Source organism: Rosa chinensis, chromosome 2, assembly GCF_002994745.2.
Source record: "Rosa chinensis cultivar Old Blush chromosome 2, RchiOBHm-V2, whole genome shotgun sequence".
NCBI lineage: Eukaryota > Viridiplantae > Streptophyta > Magnoliopsida > Rosales > Rosaceae > Rosa > Rosa chinensis.
Genome location: NC_037089.1, coordinates 83,617,671 through 83,638,408, shown reverse-complemented (window position 1 = coordinate 83,638,408; position 20,738 = coordinate 83,617,671). Strand labels below are relative to the sequence as shown.

Below are 20,738 nucleotides of genomic sequence, written 5' to 3'. Positions count from 1 at the left end.
TTTCCTTTATAATCCATCTCTACTATTTTGTAACCTTGTAAATTGGCTCTATCACTTGTAGAGACAAGAGAGGTTGAAGTACCTTAAAGCTGTTTTTCTCCAAGAGCGCCAGAAAAACGCAACTCAGGTACTCTTTCTTATGATGTGAAGAAGCTGTTTTGTGAGCTTGCAGTTTGCACATATCTGATGTTTTCGTTGTTTACAGGAAAGATTAATTTTAGAGTTGCTTGAATCCCATGGTGAGGGCAGTGCCTCTACTGCTTACACAAGGACAACTGAGACAGTGATGGACAGCAATGGCTCCAATGTAGTATTGATCAACCAGAAAATGAGGATCGATCTTGAACATGAGTTAACAAAAAGATTGCGACGTCTTCACCTGACACAGACATGAAACATGGAAGTGGAGGTAAAGCAAACATCTATAGGCATGGACCTTACTAGGATGAAGCTAGGCACCATTTCATGACTTGGTTGTATAAGAATTATATTCTATGTCATCTCTTGTAACCCCATTTATTTCCAGAAAATGCGAACACAATTCATTTACTGTTAATATTTGCAAACATACCAAATCAGAATCAAGGAAACAGAAACCTTTCTTTCTTTTCAAGAACAATTGTCCACTTCGATAATTTAAAAACCAAACAAAAGTGATATTAAACAGTAAAAGAGCAACAGCTCCACTACTGGGTTGTTCAGCTTCCTAGTGCTTGAAGTGGAGGGAGAAGGAGAAGGAACAGAACCTGGATGGGAAAAAGATGAAGCATTTTCTTTGGAGCAAGTGTAGTTGCACCGACTAGGCCTAGCAACTCTATATACACCGGTACTGGCTAAGATAAACATGTCTTTCCTGTTATCCTGACCAAAGGAGAATATGAACCCCAATGCAGGAAAAGAGCTTCCTGCCTCTGCTCTGCACTCGATAGGAGAGTCCAGAGCACAACTGACAGGAACTATAGTACTTGTGAAGTTTCCGCTATCTTCAGGAGTTTCTGTACCTGCCCATATGTGACCAGCATACAAATCCGCATAAAGATACCTGTAAAATTTTACAGACAATCAAGTTAGAGCTAATTCCTGTAAGTGAAAGATCTTATTGGTTATCAAAAATAGTAACAGTTAACTTACCTTCTATACATGCATGGATCTGTCATGGAGCGGTAAAAGTAGCCACCAGTGATTGATGCAGAACCTTCAGCCTTGTTGACATCAGAGTGGTTGTATCCCATTACAGGGAAAATCGGGTTGATAGAACTCATAGATGTATTTCCTCCTGGAGACTTTGGGGGATGGTATGGAAAAGCACCCTCATATGCACGCCATCCGTAGTTTCCACCCTTGGTGACTATATCAACCTCCTCATATTTGTCCTATAACCACAATAGCTTAAGCATTGATACTATTACAGACAAAAAAAATGTCAAAAAGCATTTAAATTCAAAACATTGAAAAAAAAAAAAAAAGTAGTCTCATGTGCTGCCTCTAACCTGACCAACATCAGCACAAAGGAAGTAGGAAGGTCTTTCCAGATCAAAACTACATCGCCAAGGATTTCTAAATCCTAGAGCCCAAATTTCAGGCTGCAACTCCTTATCTTCAGAAAACGGATTATCTCCAGGAACAGAATAGTTTCCCCATAGGCCAAGATCACTAATTGAGAATGCACCTGCAAACAAGTATTACAAGTATAAGGTAAACATACACTACAATGAATATGGTGTCCTAGCTAAGGCATTGCAATTTTTCTGCCATTACTCACTTGGTAAGTAATCTATGTCTAGCCTCATAATCTTTCCAAGCAAGGATTTCTTGTTTTGTGAAAAATTGTAAGGGTCACCTACGCTACCACCATCTCCCATCATGAAGTACAAATACCCGTCTTTGGGTCCAAAAAGAATTTGGCCTCCATGATGGGAAGTAAATGGAAGTCCCATAGTGAAAATTCTTCTGACTTCCAATGGTTTAACACTAGTGATGACCTGAAATTCAGACCATATGAGTATCAACTAAGGTCAGTAATAACTATCATGAGAGATAAATCTATACAATCATGCAGATATTTACTGAAGAAGGTTGTGATGCGGAACCATTAGCAGTGAACTCTGCTATGATACTGTGATATTGACATGGCTGAGCACCATTATCAGAACCAAGCTTGGAAGGATCACATCCCACATCTGAGTTACACGAACATCTTCCTGAACATTCTGGCCATCTAACCTTATCACAGTTAAATGAAGCAAAGAAACGGCCATTCTGTAGATAATTAGGATGGAATGCTAATCCCATCATTCCAAACTCAGTGTCAGCATACACTTGATCAGTTAGATCAAGAAACGGATTTGAATCATCAATCACCAACGTTTCTCCTGATCCCTCCTCAGGGACAGTTGCCAGCCATACTTTCCCCGGTTGATCAGATAAGAACACGCGATTAGACCCATCTGGATGAGGTACCATGTTAAGATAAGATCCATTTCCAATTTTTTCAAGGCACATGCCACTTGGGGGACTTGGAATTTCAGTGTTGTTCAGAAACACAGGTCCACCATCAAAACAGACCAATTCCCCATCAGAAGATCCACCAAATGTATCACAGAAAGCACTTTTTGACTGCCATATATCACTCAGCTTGGAAGTAGAATTAAATGGTGTTCCACCTCTACCTTGCAACGCAAATGGAGAACTCAATACAGATACATTTTGGCATTCATCCCAAACCTTGGTACAAAAGTCAGCTCCACTGTGTTGGTATTGGGTTGAGTTTGATGAAACAGTTGAGTTGCAGAGAACAGGAACTTCACGAGGCACTGATTCCATTCTGTATAGATCTGCGGAAAACTGATCACATCTCTGCAGATATTGGGTTCACACAAGTGAATTATTGAAAACAGGTTCCATATATATATATATAAAACACTAAACACTAGCAGCTAGCAACAGCAAAGAAACAGGTACTAATACTAATTGAGAATCTTATCCTTTATAGGATCTCTTACCGAGCAAAGTATAGATTTCAGAAGAGAAGCACAACTGAGATCAGAAACATTCATAGCCGTAAATAGATTTTGCAGTTGCATATCATCAGTGGAATTACAGCAAACACTTCCATTGTATTGACAGAATGAAAGTGGGGTCTTTGGCTTGAAGGGTGACCCTATATTATTCCAATATTGAAGCAGAGGGCAAAGAAACCAATCAGCAACTATAGAAACAAAAAACTGGAACAAAAATCATATAAAAGATTTTAACAGAGAACTAAGCACTCACTCATATTAGTACACAACGGATGCGACGAAGAATAACAAGCAAGTAGCAGAAGGTTACAGAATATGAAGAACACAATAGCAAAATCACCCCTCATTGTAATCACTTGCAGCAGAAACAAACAAAAGCCACCTTTCTATCTTTGCAATACACCAAAAATGAACATATAGCCCAAAATAGAAAGCGGGAGCAAAGTTGCTTTCTGGTTAAAAGCAATTCTCCAAAGAACAACTACCCACTCAACCCAGTTCAAAATGTAGGCACAAAAATTCCAAGTTTTCTTTGGCGCTAATCAATCCTTGGTTTTCTTTATCATAAGAAACCGTTGACGTTTTTCGTTTGAAGAACTCCATGGATATAAGAAATCAGAGAAATCGATGACAAGAAAGTAATCTAATTTTTTTGAGTTAATAATATAAAATAGCAATGTAGCAACTTCTTGTCGATCGGTTCGTCAGAGCTGACTTTGCTCGAAAATCTAATACGAAAGCTGTAAGTTGACTACTTGATCCAACTCAACATATTGAACAATGGTAATATAAAAAGCGCAAGTGGGTTCTATTTAATCAAACAAAAACGGAGAGGCCGAAAGCCAAAATCTTTATCGACCTTAAACAATCCCATTGGATTCACTTTTTGATACGAACAAGTTCTTCAAAGCCATAAAAAAGGAAAAGCTTTAGTCTTACTTCACCGTGATAAATGATCAAAAGGCTTTGAAAAACAGAGAAAGATTAAACAACGTTGCTAATCTCCATGGTTGTGATCCATCCCTTCTACAACATTAAAGGCTTAATAGGCTTATGATGTAGAACGAATGACAGCCCGATTTGAAGAACAACTCGATTGTGCAAAAGGAGGAAAAGGAAAACGAAAGTTACTATTGCAACTTTCGCATTTGGTGTCCGATTCGATCGTGCCATAGCTTTTCTGAAAGGGAATCGCTCCAGGAACAAAACTCGTCTCTATGCCACGACGTGTGGGCTTTTTTAGCTTTCGGGGTCTTTTAGGGCCTCAACAATGCAATTTACTGTTTTTCAGAATTTTCAGTTTTCTAATTTGTTTTGGGTTTGTTTTATTTTTACCCGTGGGCTTTAAGGTTTCATTGTTAGTCGCCCTAGGGTTTCATTTCTCATATATAAGCAACCTTAAACGGCTGCAGAACTATCTTTCATCTTATTATCAATCAAATAGAGAATTTTCTCTTTTATCTCTGGTGGACTCTAGAACTCTTTGTTTAAGTTTATTGCTTGTAAACCTAGGTTACCGTTCCGACTGCGTCAGGTGGTATCAGAGTAGGTCTTCCCTGTCTCTCCTATTTACCTTGGTAGCAATGAGTGAAGTTACGAAAGCAGATCTTGATGTTCTTACCGCTTCTCTTATTGCAGCGTTTACCGCTGCCATCAACACTATGAACAATTAGATTGGAGAAATTCGTGGATTGGTGGGGGAGAACGAAACAATAACAACAACAACAACAACAACAATCGGAATAGAGGCGGGGAAGGAGGCCAGCGAGTTAGGGCCCCACGTGGTGAAGTTGTTGATCATGATTTAGAATCTGAGTCTGAAGAAGAAATTGTGCAACCTGAACAACAAGGAAAAGCTGACCAGGATTACAAAGTCAAGGCTGAAATTCCTTTCTTTTCAGGCAACTTGGGTGTGGAAGATTACCTGGAGCTTCAGGTGGACAAATTCTTCGAGATTATGGAGGAGCCTGAACACAAGCATGTTAAGCATGTTGCGTGGAGATTGAAGAGTACTACTGCAGTTTGGTGGGATAAGTTGCAGAATACTCGAAAGAAGCAGAGGAAGCAGAGCGTTAAAACATGGCGACGAATGAAATAGCTGATGATGGAGAGATTTCTGCCAGATGATTATGAGCAGATTCTGTATAGGTTGTATATTGAATGTGTCCAGGGAACTAAGACAGTGGCTGAGTACACCGCTGAGTTCTTACATTATTCAGAGCGTAATGAACTAGGAGAAACTGAGGGCCAGAAGGTGGCTCGCTATATCAGTGGGCTGAAACCTTTCATTCAGGAGAAAATTGGGTTGCAAACTGTGTGGACTGTGGCATAAGCTTCAAATCTAGCATTGAAGGCACAATTGTTAGAGAAGCCTTCACGAGCTTCTTCTTTCCAGAGATATAACTACCAAAAGAGCACAGATTTGGTAAACGCTTCAACTGACAAGGGTAAAGTCTTACAACAGAATACAGGAAGTGCTTCTAGGGCTTCCAATCCCCCTTCTAAATGGACTGACAATTCTAGCAGTTCTAGTGGTGCTCCAAATAGGGCCCCAAACCAGAGGCTTACCAATCCTTATGCTAGGCCCGCAACAGAAGTCTGCTATAGATGCAACAAGCCTGGGCATAGATCTAATGTGTGTCCTGAGAGGAGACAAGCTGCTTTTATAGGTGAGTATGATGAAGATGAAGAAGAAGTTGAAAGAGAAGACGATTATGACGAGTTTGCGGTGGAGGAGTCTCCTGAAAAGGTTAATATTGTGTTGTAGCGGGTTTTATTGTCTCCTAAAGAAGATGGGCAGTGACGTAATATTTTCAGGTCACTTTGTTCCATTAATAACAAAGTGTGCAATTTGATTGTGGATAATGGGAGCTGTGAAAATTTTGTAGCCAAGAAGCTGGTGGAGTATTTGCAGTTACCTACACAACCTCATGAGGCACCTTATTCCCTTGGGTGGGTCAAAAAAGGTCCACAGGTTCGAGTTGCTGAGTCCTGCAAAGTACCGGTATCCATTGGTAAGCATTATAAAGATGACATTCTGTGTGATATTATCGACATGGATGCTTGTCATATTTTATTTGGGCGACCTTGGCAATATGATGTGAATGTGACTTACAAAGGCAGAGATAATGTGATGATGTTTATATGGAATAGTCATAAAATTGCTATGGCTCCTGTCTTACAATTTGAGAAGTCTGGTGGAAAGAAAGGGGAGAGTTTTCTGACCTTGTCTAGCAGTGAATTTGAGATGGAGGAATCCTTTAAAGAATCTGAAGTTTTCTGTCCAGTGGTGATTAAAGGTTTGTTGAATGCAGAAAAGGAAAATATGGTGATCCCTAAGGAAGTGCAGAATATGTTGGGAGAGTTTGAAAAGCTGATTTCAGATGAGTTGCCCAACGAATTACCACCTATGAGGGACATTCAGCATCAGATTGATTTGGTGCGCGGAGCTAGTTTGCCAAATCTGCCCCATTACCGCATAAGTCCTAAGAAGAACAAGATTTTGAGGGAGCAGATTGAAGACTTGTTGAAAAAAGGGTTCATTCGTGAGAGTATGAGTCCTTGTGCAATTCCAGTCCTCCTTGTTCCTAAGAAGGGAAATCAATAGCGGATGTGTGTTGACAGCAGAGCCATAAATAAGATAACTGTGAAGTACAGGTTTCCTATTCCTCGTTTGGAGGACATGCTTGATGAGCTGGAGGGTTCCAAGGTGTTTGCCAAGATAGATCTTCGAAGTGGTTACCTCCATATTCGAGTCAAGCTAGGGGATGAGTAGAAGACTGCTTTTAAGAGCAAGGGTAGCTTATACGAGTGGATGGTTATGCCATTCGGGTTGTCTAATGCACCCAGCACCTTTATGAGGCTTATGAACCAGGTTCTTCGTCCTTTTATTGGTTCTTTTGTCGTGGTGTATTTTGATAATATATTGATATATAGCAGGACCAAGGAAGAACATCTGGTACATTTTAATCAGGTTTTGGGCGCCTTACAAGAAAATAAACTGTACATTAACCTGAAAAAGTGTACTTTCTGCACTAGTAAGCTGTTGTTTCTGGGTTTTGTGGTTGGAGAGGAAGGCATTCAAGTTGATGAAGAGAAGGTATGAGCTATAAGAGAATGGCCAGCTCCAAAAATAGTTTCTGAAGTGCATAGTTTTCATGGTTTAGCTACTTTCTACAGGAGATTTGTGAGGAATTTCAGTACCATTACTGAATGTTTGAAGAAAGGCAAATTCCAGTGGGGAGAAGAGCTTTGCCTTAATCAAGGAGAAACTTTGTACTGCACCAGTTCTTGCTCTTTCCAATTTCGACAAGGTGTTTGAGGTGGAATGTGATGCTAGTGGCGTGGGAGTAGGTACTGTGTTGTCACAAGAAAAGAGACCAGTAACGTTCTTTAGTGAAAAGCTAAGTGAAGCTCGACAAAAGTGGAGTACTTATGATCAGGAATTTTATGCAGTGTTCCGAGTATTGAAGCAATGAGAACACTACCTTATTCAGAGAGAGTTTGTATTGTTCACTGATCATCAGGCCTTGAAGTACCTTAGCAGTCAGAAAACTGTAAACAAGATGCATGCAAGATGGGTGAGTTTTCTGCAGAAAATTCCTTTTGTGATTCAACATAAATCTGGTACTCTTAATAGGGTGGCAGATGCTTTGAGTAGGAGAGATTCCTTGCTGGCCACTCTACTCTGGAGGTTGTGGGTTTTGATCTCTTGAAGGACTTATATGAGGAAGATGTTGATTTTAAGGAAATTTGGGCCAAGTGCAGTAGCAATCATGTAGTTGCAGATTTCCATGTGAGTGATAGTTATTTATTCAAAGGCAATCGGCTTTGTATTCCTAGTTCATCATTGAGGGAGAAACTGATCAGAGATCTACATGGAGGGGGTTTGAATGGGCACTTGGGCCGTGACAAAACTATTGCTAGCCTTGAGGAGAGGTATTTCTGGCCACAGCTGAAGAAGGATGTAGGAGCTATTGTGAGGAAGTGCTACACCTGCCAGGTTTCTAAGGGTCAGTCCCAAAATACAGGTCTTTATCTACCTTTACCTATTCCTGAAGATATTTGGCAGGATCTTGCTATGGACTTTGTGTTGGGATTACCCCGTACCCAAAGGGGTGTGGATTCTGTGTTTGTGGTAGTTGACAGGTTCTCCAAGATGGCGCACTTTATAGCTTGTAAGAAGACTGTTGATGCTTCCAATATAGCCAAACTGTTTTTCAGGGAGGTGGTTCGTTTGCATGGAGTGCCCAAGTCCATTACTTCTGATAGAGACATGAAGTTCCTTAGTTATTTCTAGATTACATTGTGGAGAATGTTTGGAACAGCTTTGAATCGTAGCAGCACAGCTCATCCTCAAACTGATGGGCAGACAGGGGTTACTAACAGAACTTTAGGTAACATGGTTCGGAGTGTTTGTGGGGATAGGCCCAAACAGTGTGATTATGCTTTACCACAGGTGGAGTTTTGTTTATAACAGTGTTATGCATAGTGCAACAAGGAAGTCACTATTCTCATTAGTTTTTACTGCTGTTCCTCGACATGTGGTTGATTTGGTGAAGCTTCCTAAAGTTTCTGGTGTTAGTGCTGCTGCTGAGGGTATGGCTAGAGATGTGCAGGTTGTTAGAGAAGAAGTTAAGGCCAAGCTGGAAGAAACTAATGGCAAGTATAAAGCTGCAGCTGACAAGCATCGAAGAGTTAAAGTGTTCCAAGATGGCGATGACGTGATGGTGTTTCTGAGGAAGGAGAGATTTCCTGTTGGTACCTACAACAAGCTGAAGCCCAGAAAATATGGTCTTTTTAAGGTGATGTGGAAGATCAACGATAATGCTTATTTTGTTGCCCTTCCTGATTCCATGAGCATTTCTAACACCTTTAATGTGCCTGATCTGCATGAGTTTCGTGAAGATGAGGTTCTTTATCCTGAAGAGAACTAGGGGTTGAGTTCTTCTTCGGAGGAGGAGACTGATGTAGAACGAATGGCAGCCCGATTTGAAGAACAACTAGATTGTGCAAAAGGAGGAAAAGGAAAATGAAAGTTACTATTGCAACTTTCGCATTTGGTGTCCGATTCGATCGTGCCATAGTTTTTCAGAAAGGGAATCGCGCCAGAAACAAAACTCGTCACTATGCCATGATGTGTGGGCTTTTTCAGGCTTTCGGGGTCGTTTAGGGCCTCAAAAATGCAATTTACTGTTTTTCAGAATTTTCGGTTTCCTAGTTTGTTTTGGGTTTGTTTGATTTTTACCCGTGGGTTTTAGGGTTTCATTGTTAGTCACCCTAGGGTTTCTTTTCTCATATATAAGAAACCTTAAACGGCTGTAGAACTATCTTTCATCTTATTATCAATCAAATAGAGAATTTTCTTTTTTATCTCTGGTGGACTCCATAACTCTTTGTTTAGGTTTATTGCTTGTAAACCTAGGTTACCGTTCCGACTGTATCAGCTTACCAATCCCATCCAATCTTTTGAGAAAGATTCTCGAAAATGGCGAATTGTTCTGCGAGAAATGGTTGTTGATTAGTAATAGGGTTTAGTAATAAAAATGGACCTCTAAAAACGTCGTGTGTATAACAGTAGTCCACTTGTCCTAAATCAACTAGGAATTTAAGTTTTACCTACTAGGGGAAGAAAACTAAATTTTCATTGGCATATATATGGGTGTGCAATTAGCCAATTAGATGTTCTCTACAAACAAATATCCTTGGACCGAGAAATTCAGTTGGTCTCTCGCAAGACGCTTCCTCAAACCTCATCGATTTCACAACTGTCAGTCTCATCGTTTACCCACCTTTTGGATTAATCTTAGTGATTTGAGAGTTTTGGGGATCTTTAGTATGGGACCCTTGGCTCTTGTTGTCCAAATTATGTGCCTTCAATGTTTACACTATCTCACTCTTGGATTGTTCTTGGCAATTCTCGTCGGGACTCGTGTGTCCCGAATGAGCCTTGCATTTTACTTTGATTTTGCTACACTCACTGTTTCCACTGTCACCGGGCGGTGCGTCATTGATTCGTTTGTGCTCACTGCACTTGCAGGCGCTGTATATCTGCTTCTTCTGATAGAGAGATCAAAAAAAGTGCTTAGACTTTTCAGTCACCCTATACATTGTCCATCTTTTTATATGCATATGTTATGGGGGTTGGCCTTCTTCAATAACATGGTGGGTTGTAAATGGCACTGGAATTGGAGTGATGGCTTTGCTAGGTGAATATCTCTGCATCAGACGTGAACTACAAGAGATCAAGATCCCTACAGCACGATATTGCTTAAATGTTTGAACTTTGAACATTAGGAAAAGAGTTATTATCACAAATGGTACCTGAACTTATCCTCTATTTTATCGATGGTACCTGAACTTCAATTTTGATCACAACCAATACCCGAACTTTTCGATTTCATTTTAAATGGTACCTAGAGCCACATTCGATCACTATTTAGACTAAAAACGACATGTGAGGCAATCATAATGATGATATTTGGTGATTTCAAGGGTTGCGATAATGCGATCATAGTGATGATCTTTTTGGTAATAGGCTTTCCTTGAACTTTTAATTTTTTTTTTTGGATTTGGTTTTTTTTGCCGGATTAGTGACTGCATGTGGCTCTAGGTACCATCTAAAATGAAATCGAAAAGTTCAAGTACTGGTTGTGATCAAAATTGAAGTTCAGGTACCATCGATAAGATTGTTCAGGTACTATTTGTGATTTTTACCCTTAGGAAAATCATCTAAGAGGAGCAATGCATACTGTGCTTCTGATTAATATCATTGTTATTGTTGTGCTTCTGATATTCATTAATTTTATTTATCTAAGTTTTTGTCTCCAATAAATCTTTGAGTTTTTCTATTAGGACCTCCATATTTGCTCATTTGACCTCTCATCTCTTTACACCTCCTATTTGCTTTTTAAAAAATAAAATTTGCTAAGTAAACCTCTTTCATGTACCTAACTTAACCTTACTCATCAAAGAAAATTTTTGGGAGCATTAAAGATGAGTTAGTGCTCCCATAATTATTTATTTACCACAAAATAAACTTGACATTGTTCAAAAAAAAAAAAAAAACTGAGATAATTACTGAAAAAGATAACGTAACTAATTAACAGAAATTTATCAGGGGTTTTTCAAGCCTATTATTTCATGCTTAATTATGGATTTTCAAAGCTTAGTTTTTATGGTTTATGGTTGTGTGCAGGAATTTTGATAGGTTGCAATATTAAATTTGTTCACGCTCTTCTTTTATTATTTATTTATTTCTTATATGCCGCTTTACAAACTTATTTAGTTAGTTTATATGAGGGCTTTCTATCCCCTGTTTCATGATCCTCAAGAGAAAGACCTTTGTATCATAGTTTTATTTTTATATAATATGCCAAGAAATTTTGAATGCATTTTCTCTTGATTTTTTCTTTTTAAAAAGCTTTTATAAACAAAGAAAATGAGATATATGAAATGAGAACTAAAATGGAAATGAATAATTAAAGTACTGTAAATGTGTTTCCATTATTATAAATCTTTGTAGAGAAAAAAAAATTTTCCTTATTAGTTTGCTGTTTTTAACAGTCTTTTTACATTATACATATGTCATTGAATAATTAAAAATTAAGGGGGATCTAGTGAGTAGATTAAGAGGTTCCAAAAGAAACTCTCAAAATCTTTCTCCAAGTAAGGATTTTCTGGGTTTATGCCCTTTATGGGTTTGAGAAGGGACCGATAAAACTAGGGTTCATAGAAAGAAAATGGGCCATACCATTGTAATGATCTTCTTCAGTCCCATGTTTTTTGGTTTCGGCCGACTTCTTCAGTTCTTCTACCTCTTCCTCCTTCAGTCCTTGTTCTTCGACCATAACCAATAGTAACCCTTCTTCCAGAGCCTAAAAAACCAAGCAAGAACGTAACGGCCAATTGGTTTCTGTCACCATGACCACTTTTAGGTACTTTTTTCAATATGATGCCTTTTCATTTAAACTGTATCGTATTCTTTACATGCCCTTCTCATCATTTTCTGTACAATTATCACCAATGGAATTGTTTTCATTTTTCTAACCCTGTTCATACTAGTGATTGTTTAGTCAGGCAGACCCTTTGTGATTGAAATAGTTTAGTTCTTCCTCTCAAGCTAATTTTATCCGAGTTTACGTGATAAGTCAGAAATATAATTGGACAAGCTAGGTTAATTTGGAAGAGATTGAGTCCAGTGGTTTTGGTTCGGGTTTTTACGTATTCCGATGCCTAATCCACATGGAAGCTCCTTATTGACATTAGTAACGAAGGTAACACTTGTAAAAGTAAGTTCTTTACATAAAGAATAATCAACGAGGTAAATAATAAAGTTCAATACAAGTATGAAAGCAATGGCTTTGTAGTGAACTGCAGGGAAGTTCATGCACTCCAGTCATGCAGTTTCAGTAAGCGGAAGACATAATTATCTCCTCTGGAAGTTTAGCTTCTCTGTAGCAACTCCAAAAGCAAAAGCGAAAACTAGTGGAAATGCCAAAAGAACAATTGCGACATATTTTAGTTCATTATAGTAATACCCATGAATACTTTCTAAGAAGTCACTGATGGTCTTTTTCTCCCCATGTACTACTATCACCTTGTTTTGATCTCCATACTGTGAAGTGAGAAGACCGTTTAAGGACCATGCTACAGGGCAAATCCAATAACCCCAAACCCACCATTTAGGAATTTTCTGCAAGAGAACAAGTAAAGAATTTCAAAATAATATACGAGTGTATTCAATCATCTTTCTTGTTGAGAAAATAAGGATAGAGCTGGCTTACCGGTCCAGGCACGAGGAAACCTGAGAATAAGTTGAACATGGTGTAACAGAAACTGGCTAGGACCATAGCCACTGGGAATGTTGGGGTCAAAGCTGCAAGCAATATGCCGAAGTAACTGAAGTAGAGCAGTGTACAAAACATGGCATAGACATACCAAAACACTTGGTAAAGTGTCCAGTGGAAATTTATGGTTGGATATGTGATTGCCAAAAACAATACTGCCTGAAGAAATATGTATGGAATTTCAATGATCACCTGCAATATAGTTTAGGGATGAGTTCTGTTAAAACATTAGGACTTTGGCATTGCCAAGATATGCTTCAAGAAAATGATTGGAATGTTACCTGCGCAAATGAATAGGCCCATGAGGAGTACATTCCAGCAAACCTTTCTCGGTATACAACATTCCGCTCTGAAGCAATACAGGGTAAAACAGAGGAGCAGTTTCCTATTCCCATGAATTGCAGTAAAACAAACATTGATCCCAGAATGTTGAAAAAATCCTGTTCATTATCTCTGCAGAACAAAGATAAAAAGTGCTTTAGCTAAACTGTTAGCCTCTGGTAGATTATCAAATGTAGATCATATAATCCGTTGTTAGGTCATTGCAGCTTTTCTAGTAAATCATTGATACTATATGGACTTACACCGTCTGCCCTTTCTGCCAAAGAAGTGCTCCGAATAACAAAGAGGATGCAGCAGTAATTGTCAATCTGCCCAGGTTATATTGTGGATTTCTCCAGTAGGAGAGATGTTGCTTCCAGAGGCAGGCTTTAAATTGCTCCCATTCATTTTGTGCAAAGCGAGTAGAAAAATGTAGTTTCTTTGCCCCTTCTGCTGGACAGCTGAGTTCTCTAACTAGGTCATCGTTCTCCCTGGATAGAGCAAGAAATGTTGGGATGCTTAACTAGAAGATTCAACAATATATATAAAACCTTGATATTGTAAGGGACAACATTAGTTTAAGAGTTTTGGCCTGTTTTGTTTTCTAAAAAAATTGCTAAAGTTATCTGACTAACTATAGCAGTACTACTAGGATTTTGAAGAATATTTGGTTGATAGAAACTCTTTCTCCTAACTTGTGTCGGTAAGGCAACCATTTGGAGATGGAAATCAATGAAAAAGTTTCGATATTAACAATGCCTATAAACTCAAATATTGTGTTATGCATGCTAGTGCTCACCGGCATAGATGTGATTCTCTATAGAGTTGAGCAAAATCTAAGCCAAGTTTAGCTTCTGCAGAAGGACCGGTGACCTCTAACATCCATGTTGCGGGGTTGTAATTTTCTTTGATGTTTGGAACCCCAGGAATACGCTGCAATAGTAGAGGAGTTAGAACCAGGGTCAGAAGAATTGGGATGTCAAAATAGATTGTGTTGCTGTTCTCATGTGGCCTACCTCAAAGTATTCAATAAGCTTGCTTGAATTTTGACCCAGCGCTCCACTGTAGATTAGCTGTCCTCCTATTTTCATTAAAATAAGCTGTACAAAGTACTAGCTGATTAGCTGCAAGGAACTCATTACTTTCTCATGCACAGATTTGCACTGGTCAATTACCTCATCGAATGCTTCAAAGATGTCAATACTGGGCTGGTGAATGGTGCATACAACAGTCCTCCTAGTGCTGACAATGTTTTTGACCACTCGCATAACTATTGCAGCTGCTCTGGCATCTAAACCAGAGGTGGGTTCATCCATGAACATTATGGATGGATTTGAAACAAGCTCCACTGCTATAGTAAGCCGTTTGCGCTGTTCAGTCGATATACCCCTACCAGGTACGCCCACTAGTTCGTCCTTGATTTCATCAAGCTCGATCATTTGTAGAACTTCTCTCACAAATTCCTAATGTCAATGGGAAACAATTTGAGATCAAATATCAAATATCATACAACATGGAGGTGATGGAGCGTAAGGAAATTTAATCTATAAGCTTGTTCCTACAAACGATACAATAGTTTTGTAAATACAGGTGCTTTTATGATAATTTTTGTTACTTGAAGCCAAGAAGCTATTAGTCTAAAACATATGCATATCACATATTCCAAACTGATACTGTAGTCTAACAAGACTTGCTCTAGGTCCAATCTTAGCTTTAAAGTAGTGTTTAAAAATCATACTAATGCCCTGTAATTTAGAAGGAACTTACAGATCTGACTGTTCTATCAACCTGTGCTGGCAAACGTAACCAAGCTGAGTATGTTACCGACTCTTCTACTGTTATCTGTGGGGAATGTATGTCACTTTGCTCGCAATACCCAGATATTCTGGCATATGTTTCTTGGACTTTTGGGTGTCCTCCAATTCTAATGTCTCCTTCAATAATTCCACCAGTTTTCCTTCCTGAAAGAACATCCATCAGTGTTGTCTTTCCAGCTCCACTAACACCCATAAGTGCTGTAAGAACTCCAGGTCTAAATGCACCAGTTATATCTTGAAGAAGTTGTAGTCGTTTTGGTGGAACACCTTGCTCTCTCAGTTTCTGGAAACAATATGCTGAAACATGATCAATTGATTCATATACATTATTAATAACGGGTATTCATAGACAATGTGGTTACCTGGGGTAAGTCGACAAAATATTGCACCTTCTCAAATGATATAGTCAAGGGTTCAAAAGGTAAGACCCCTGCAGTTCAACCAACCAGTCATACAGCATGTTTATTAATACATTGATTGTTTAATGACTAAATCATTACTGTATAATAATATCTCACCTATATTTGTAGAATCTTCAACTCTTATTCGAGTTTCTATACGAGTTAATTTTTTTTTTCGAGGGGAATTGTTTAGACTTTCCTTTTCCTTCAGACGGGACAACCTTTCATGAGAAATGATTGTTCGAGAACTCCCTGGAGCTGTGGAATTTCAAATTTCAAGTTCAGGTTTATGTGTATTCAAAGACTGTAGCCCATTAATTACTTTTCTCATTATTTCCTAGCATAAGCATCTGTAGAGGGACTTACACTTTAAATAACTGAGAGCACAGGTGAAACCTAGGTTGAAAACCAACCAAAATCCAAGTAAAGCTCCTATAGATATCCAATAGAAGTATTCACTGAAATCAAGACCACTGTCTTTTAGAGCTTGCTGACCTATTGTGATATTTGAAGATGAGAGCTGCATGAAAAATTGACCAGTGAACATTTAGGGCTTGTCCGGTAACGTTTTTAAAAATGATTTTTCAAAAACCGATTTTGAAAATAAAAACGAGAAAACAAGATTGGATTTTTGAGATCCGAAAATGTGTCCGATAGCTTATTCCGAAAACAATTTTCAAAAACGAGAGAAGATTGCGACTAGAGATGAGAGAGAGAGACCTGAGAAGAAGATAGCGACGTGAGAATATGGAAGAAGAGAGCACATTCTTTTTTTTCTTTGTTTTGGAAAATATATCTCCATGTTTTCTAAAATATGAGAATGAAAAGATGAAAACGTCTATTTGTCGTTTTCCTGTTTTACGAGTAAAATAAAAAATTATTTTCAAAAATTATTTTCTGCATTTTTGAAAACAGACCAACGAACGCATTTTCAAGCCATTTTCATTTTATAAAATGAAAAAAATGACTTGAAAACCTTACGTCCTTACCGAACGCCACCTTACTCTCTGCAACCTACATTGATATGATTTCATTTATCTAAAATATTTAGTAAATTTGCCGCACCTTTTGCCACCTTGGAGCATGGAATTCGTTTCCTGTAGCACCAATTTCTGCATATACCAATGGGGAAAGCCAAAAGCCCCATTCCAGCCAGCTAGGTAGAGAAGCTGCAACAGGAAAGAGCTTATAAGATTGACTAAAGGTAGCTAGGCAGGTATTATCAATAAAAGATTCTAGTGAAATCAGAAATTATTCCCTTACTTTTTGGAATTATGAAGCCGCCAAATAGAAACATTACAATTAAGGAGAAAAGACCAACAGGGGCTGCAAGAGAAGGATTTCGGACCAAGGATGCAATCAAACGGAACAGTGATATTGCTACTTGATGGACAAGGAATAAAAGAATGAATTGCTTGAAGAACCTGATAGTCATTGATAATAGCAGCTTTTAGCAAGTGACATTGATGAAGTACTCTACAAAATTAAGAGATTTAGCCTTAGAAAATGTACCTCTCGGGTTCAGGACTGTAACCGATGACATAATAAGTAAGTGCTGTCCATAGAAAAGCGTCTATCAATGAAAATGGAATCTTTAGGATGGCAGATGGAACTGAATAAGCCCACGCAGGATAGAAATAAAAGTCTCTTTGCTTGTAAAACACTGCAAGTCTGGAAGCAGTCAATGATAACTCTGCAGTGCCATTGCACACCAATCTAAGTAGAGCATAGAACAAAGAACTCATAAAGAAATTTGAATGGATCTCATCGACTTTCATCCACGTACGAAGAAACACTGTCATTGTTACTAGCGCAATGACCACAAGCTGCATAATGACATAAGCCAGTGTCAAATTTTGATGAATTTAAGCTGTCTTTAGTAACCAACTGTCACAACTATCCATTACCTGTGCTGATTTGAATACATGGACAAACGAGTTGCGCTTCATCAGAAGCCATTCTCTAGCAAGGCATGCTTTGAAGAGTTCCCATTTTGTCAATGAGTAAATGTTAAATGACAAAGCATCTTTATGGAACTCGGATCGATTGAAAGGCTCCTGAAGTTCCTCATCGAGCTTCTTTCCAACATGGAAGTCCTTGAACATATCTACAAAGTTGTCGACAGTAACATAACTATGGGGTTGGTCTTCATCGTACCAGTACTTTGCTTGATCCTTTTGGGAAACCACCTGCAACAGAGAATCAATAGTGCAAATCAGTACATAAGCAGGAAATGTTGACAACAAGACATAATGATTTTGTTTATCAGATAAGGAAACATGCCTCTTGGAGGAAGTCAGAAATGCCTTTTCGTGGTGGGCTACGGAAACCACAGTTCTCAAAGAACTCTACCACATTATCACTAGGCCCATGGTATACAACTTTTCCTTCTGCCATCAAGATAATGTCATCAAACAGATGAAAGGTCTCAGGTGTTGGCTGAAGAAGTGAAACCAAGATGGTGGATTCTGTTAGGTGTGTCAATTGCTGAAGACAAGTAACGATTTGGAAGGTGGTGGAACTGTCTAAGCCTGTTGATATTGTTGGGAAAGAAGGGCTGCCTTAATACAAGGCCAATGGATAATTGGTTATCCCAGGATCTAACTTTTCCCACCTCTCGTGTGATTTGCGGAATAGCAACAAATGAATAAAAGAAGACACAATATTTAACGAGGTTCAGCAAATGTGCCTACGTCCTCGGGGCAGTAGTAATACTCTCTTCCACTATATAAATAATGGGATTACAAGGCAATCTCACTTTGGTGACTAAACTTCACCAAAGTGGTAACACACACTCTATCTCTCAAGAGGAATTTTCTTCTCACTAATCTCTCAAGTGAGGATCTCACTACTATCTCAAACTCTATTAGTTTGGATGACTCTTGCCTTTGGTTATTTTTGCTACAACCTTACATGCCTATTTATAGGCAATTGGGTTCATGGATGTGGCATGCAATTGGAAGCAAAGTCAAGTCTTCTTCCAAGTTTGGCATGCCTAACTTCAAAGATGGCTAGCTACCTACCTTCCAAGATGGCTTGCTACCTACCTTCCAAGATGGCTTGCTATCTACCTTCTTTGAATATTCCAACCCATGCATTCCTCATGTGGTAAATCACCACATGGATTTCCTCCTCCATTAAGGAGGGACTGCCCATCAATCTCCCCCTCCCGACTTAGATGGAGGGATGCGTCAATCCTGACGCGCTTCTGCAAAACTCAAACTTGTCCTTTGGTAAGGACTTTGTCATCATATCTGAACTGTTCTCATCTGTGTGAATCTTCTCAAGCTGTAGTTGCTTGGCTTCCAGCACATCACGTATCCAGTGATACCTCACATCAATGTGCTTTGACTTCGAGTGAAAACTCGAATTCTTACTCAGATGAATTGCGCTTTGACTATCACAATGCAGAACATAGTTTTGTTGCTTATGGCCCAATTCCTGTAGGAATTTCTTCATCCACAAAATTTCTTTGCAGGCTTCCGTAGCTGCTATGAACTCCGCTTCTGTAGTTGACAAAGCAACACATTTTTGTAGCTTTGATTTCCATGAGACAGCTCCCCCTGAAAATGTAATCAGGTATCCTGATGTAGACTTTCTTGAGTCAACATCTCCGGCCATATCTGCATCTGTATAGCTTATCAGTTCAGGCTTCCCACTTCCAAAGCATAAACCCATTTTGGAAGTACCTTTGAGATATTTAAGAATCCACTTCACAGCATTCCAATGCTCTTTGCCTGGATTAGACAGAAATCTGCTAACAACACTAACTGCGTGTGTTATGTCTGGTCTTGTACACACCATTGCATACATCAGGCTTCCTACCGCTGAGGCATATGGCACCTTCACCATTTCTTCCTCTTCTTTCTCACTTGTAGGACTCTGCTTCGAGCTGAGCTTAAAGTGACTAGCAAGTGGAGTAGCAACTGGCTTTGCTTTCTCCATGTGGAACCGCTCCAATACCTTCTCGATATATTTTTCTTGTGATAACCACAGCTTCCCATTCTGTTTATCGCGGGTAATATTCATACCAAGAATTTGCTTTGCTGGTCCCAAGTCTTTCATAGCAAAAGACTTACTGAGCTCTTTCTTCAGTTTGCTAATCTTGTCACCATCTTGTCCTACGATCAACATGTCATCAACATACAAGAGTAGTATGATGAAGTCACCTCCTGAGAAATTCTTCACAAATACACAATGGTCTGAAGTTGTCCTCTGATATCCTTGCTCAATCATGAAGGAATCGAACTTCTTGTACCATTGTCGCGGCGCCTGCTTTAGTCCATACAAACTCTTTTTCAGTTTGCAGACTAGATCTTCCTTGCTTTTGACTTTGAATCCTTCTGGCTGCTCCATGTAAATTTCCTCTTCAAGGTCACCGTGAAGGAAAGCCGTCTTCACATCAAGTTGTTCAATCTCCAGATTTAAACTTGCAGCCAAACCAAGTACCACCCGGATAGACGTCATCTTTACCACGGGCGAGAAAATTTCTTCAAAGTCAACTCCCTTTTTCTGATTGAAACCTTTAACGACCAGTCTTGCCTTGAATCTGGGTCGTGAGCTATTCTCCTCAGTCTTCAATCTATACACCCATTTGTTTCTGAGTGCTCTCTTACCTTTTGGTAACTCCACCAGCTCATAAGTCTGGTTCTCATGCAAGGACTTAATTTCTTCTTGCATGGCTTCCAACCACTCCCCCTTGTGGTCATCTGTCAGAGCTTCTTCATAAGACTCTGGCTCTCCTCCATCTGTGAGAGTAACGAACTCATGTAGAGGGTATCTGTTTGAGGGTCTGCGTTCCCTGAGTGATCTTCGAGGGGTCGGTGCCTCTTCCTCATCATTAGTTGCATCATCAACTGGATCATTAATCATCGGGTCATTTGCTGCATCACCGACATCTTCGGTATCTCTCCGGCCATCCTGGTTTGTTTGCGGAGGAACTTTATCCGGGTTCATCGGATATTCTCTGGGTTGTTTAGGCTTCTCAGTCTTCTGAGTATCTTCGATGTTCAGATCTTCGAAGAAGACAACATCTCTGCTTCTGACAATCTTCTTATTGACAGGATCCCATAGCCTGTACCCATATTCTTCATTTCCATATCCCAGAAATATGCATTCTTTCGACTTGCTATCGATTTTTGATCTTTCATCTTTGGGAATATGAACAAATGCTTTGCAGCCAAATACCTTCAAATGATTGTATGAGACATCTTTTCCGGTCCAAAACATGTTTGGCACGTCACCATTTAATGGAGCTGAGGGAGAAAGGTTGATCACATCAACTGCAGTCATTAGAGCTTCACCCCAAAAGCTCTTGGGCAACTTAGCATG

General features: G+C 39.2%; 2 protein-coding genes across 4 annotated transcripts; both read right to left on the bottom strand.

Moving 5' to 3' along the window:
- Positions 1-166: 166 nt before the first annotated feature.
- Positions 167-3,863, bottom strand: LOC112186074 (HIPL1 protein). Of its 3 annotated transcripts, XM_024324434.2 has the most exons (8): positions 3,274-3,863; positions 3,003-3,160; positions 2,068-2,856; positions 1,763-1,982; positions 1,491-1,669; positions 1,132-1,373; positions 747-1,042; positions 167-379 (listed from the first exon to the last, which is right to left on the bottom strand). In XM_024324434.2, exons 1-8 carry the CDS (start codon positions 3,365-3,367, stop codon positions 318-320), a joined length of 2,040 nt encoding a protein of 679 aa, XP_024180202.1. In that variant the 5' UTR covers positions 3,368-3,863; the 3' UTR covers positions 167-317. The 3 variants fall into 3 exon arrangements, with proteins under 3 accessions (XP_024180202.1, XP_024180200.1, XP_024180203.1); XM_024324432.2 differs by lacking the exon at positions 167-379 and having other exon boundaries at positions 615-1,042; XM_024324435.2 differs by lacking the exons at positions 167-379; positions 3,274-3,863 and having other exon boundaries at positions 615-1,042; positions 2,068-2,834; positions 3,003-3,119.
- An 8,420-nt stretch (positions 3,864-12,283) lies between these two features.
- On the bottom strand, positions 12,284-17,928 carry LOC112187464 (pleiotropic drug resistance protein 3). Its single transcript, XM_024326261.2, has 16 exons — positions 17,691-17,928; positions 17,315-17,596; positions 16,920-17,233; positions 16,671-16,831; positions 16,473-16,576; positions 15,774-15,927; positions 15,525-15,665; positions 15,369-15,436; positions 14,957-15,289; positions 14,365-14,652; positions 14,206-14,289; positions 13,989-14,122; positions 13,453-13,680; positions 13,150-13,321; positions 12,806-13,060; positions 12,284-12,714 (listed from the first exon to the last, which is right to left on the bottom strand). The coding sequence occupies exons 1-16, from the start codon at positions 17,802-17,804 to the stop codon at positions 12,448-12,450; spliced, it is 3,099 nt and encodes a 1,032-aa protein (XP_024182029.2). The 5' UTR covers positions 17,805-17,928; the 3' UTR covers positions 12,284-12,447.
- Between the last annotated feature and the right edge of the window lie 2,810 nt (positions 17,929-20,738).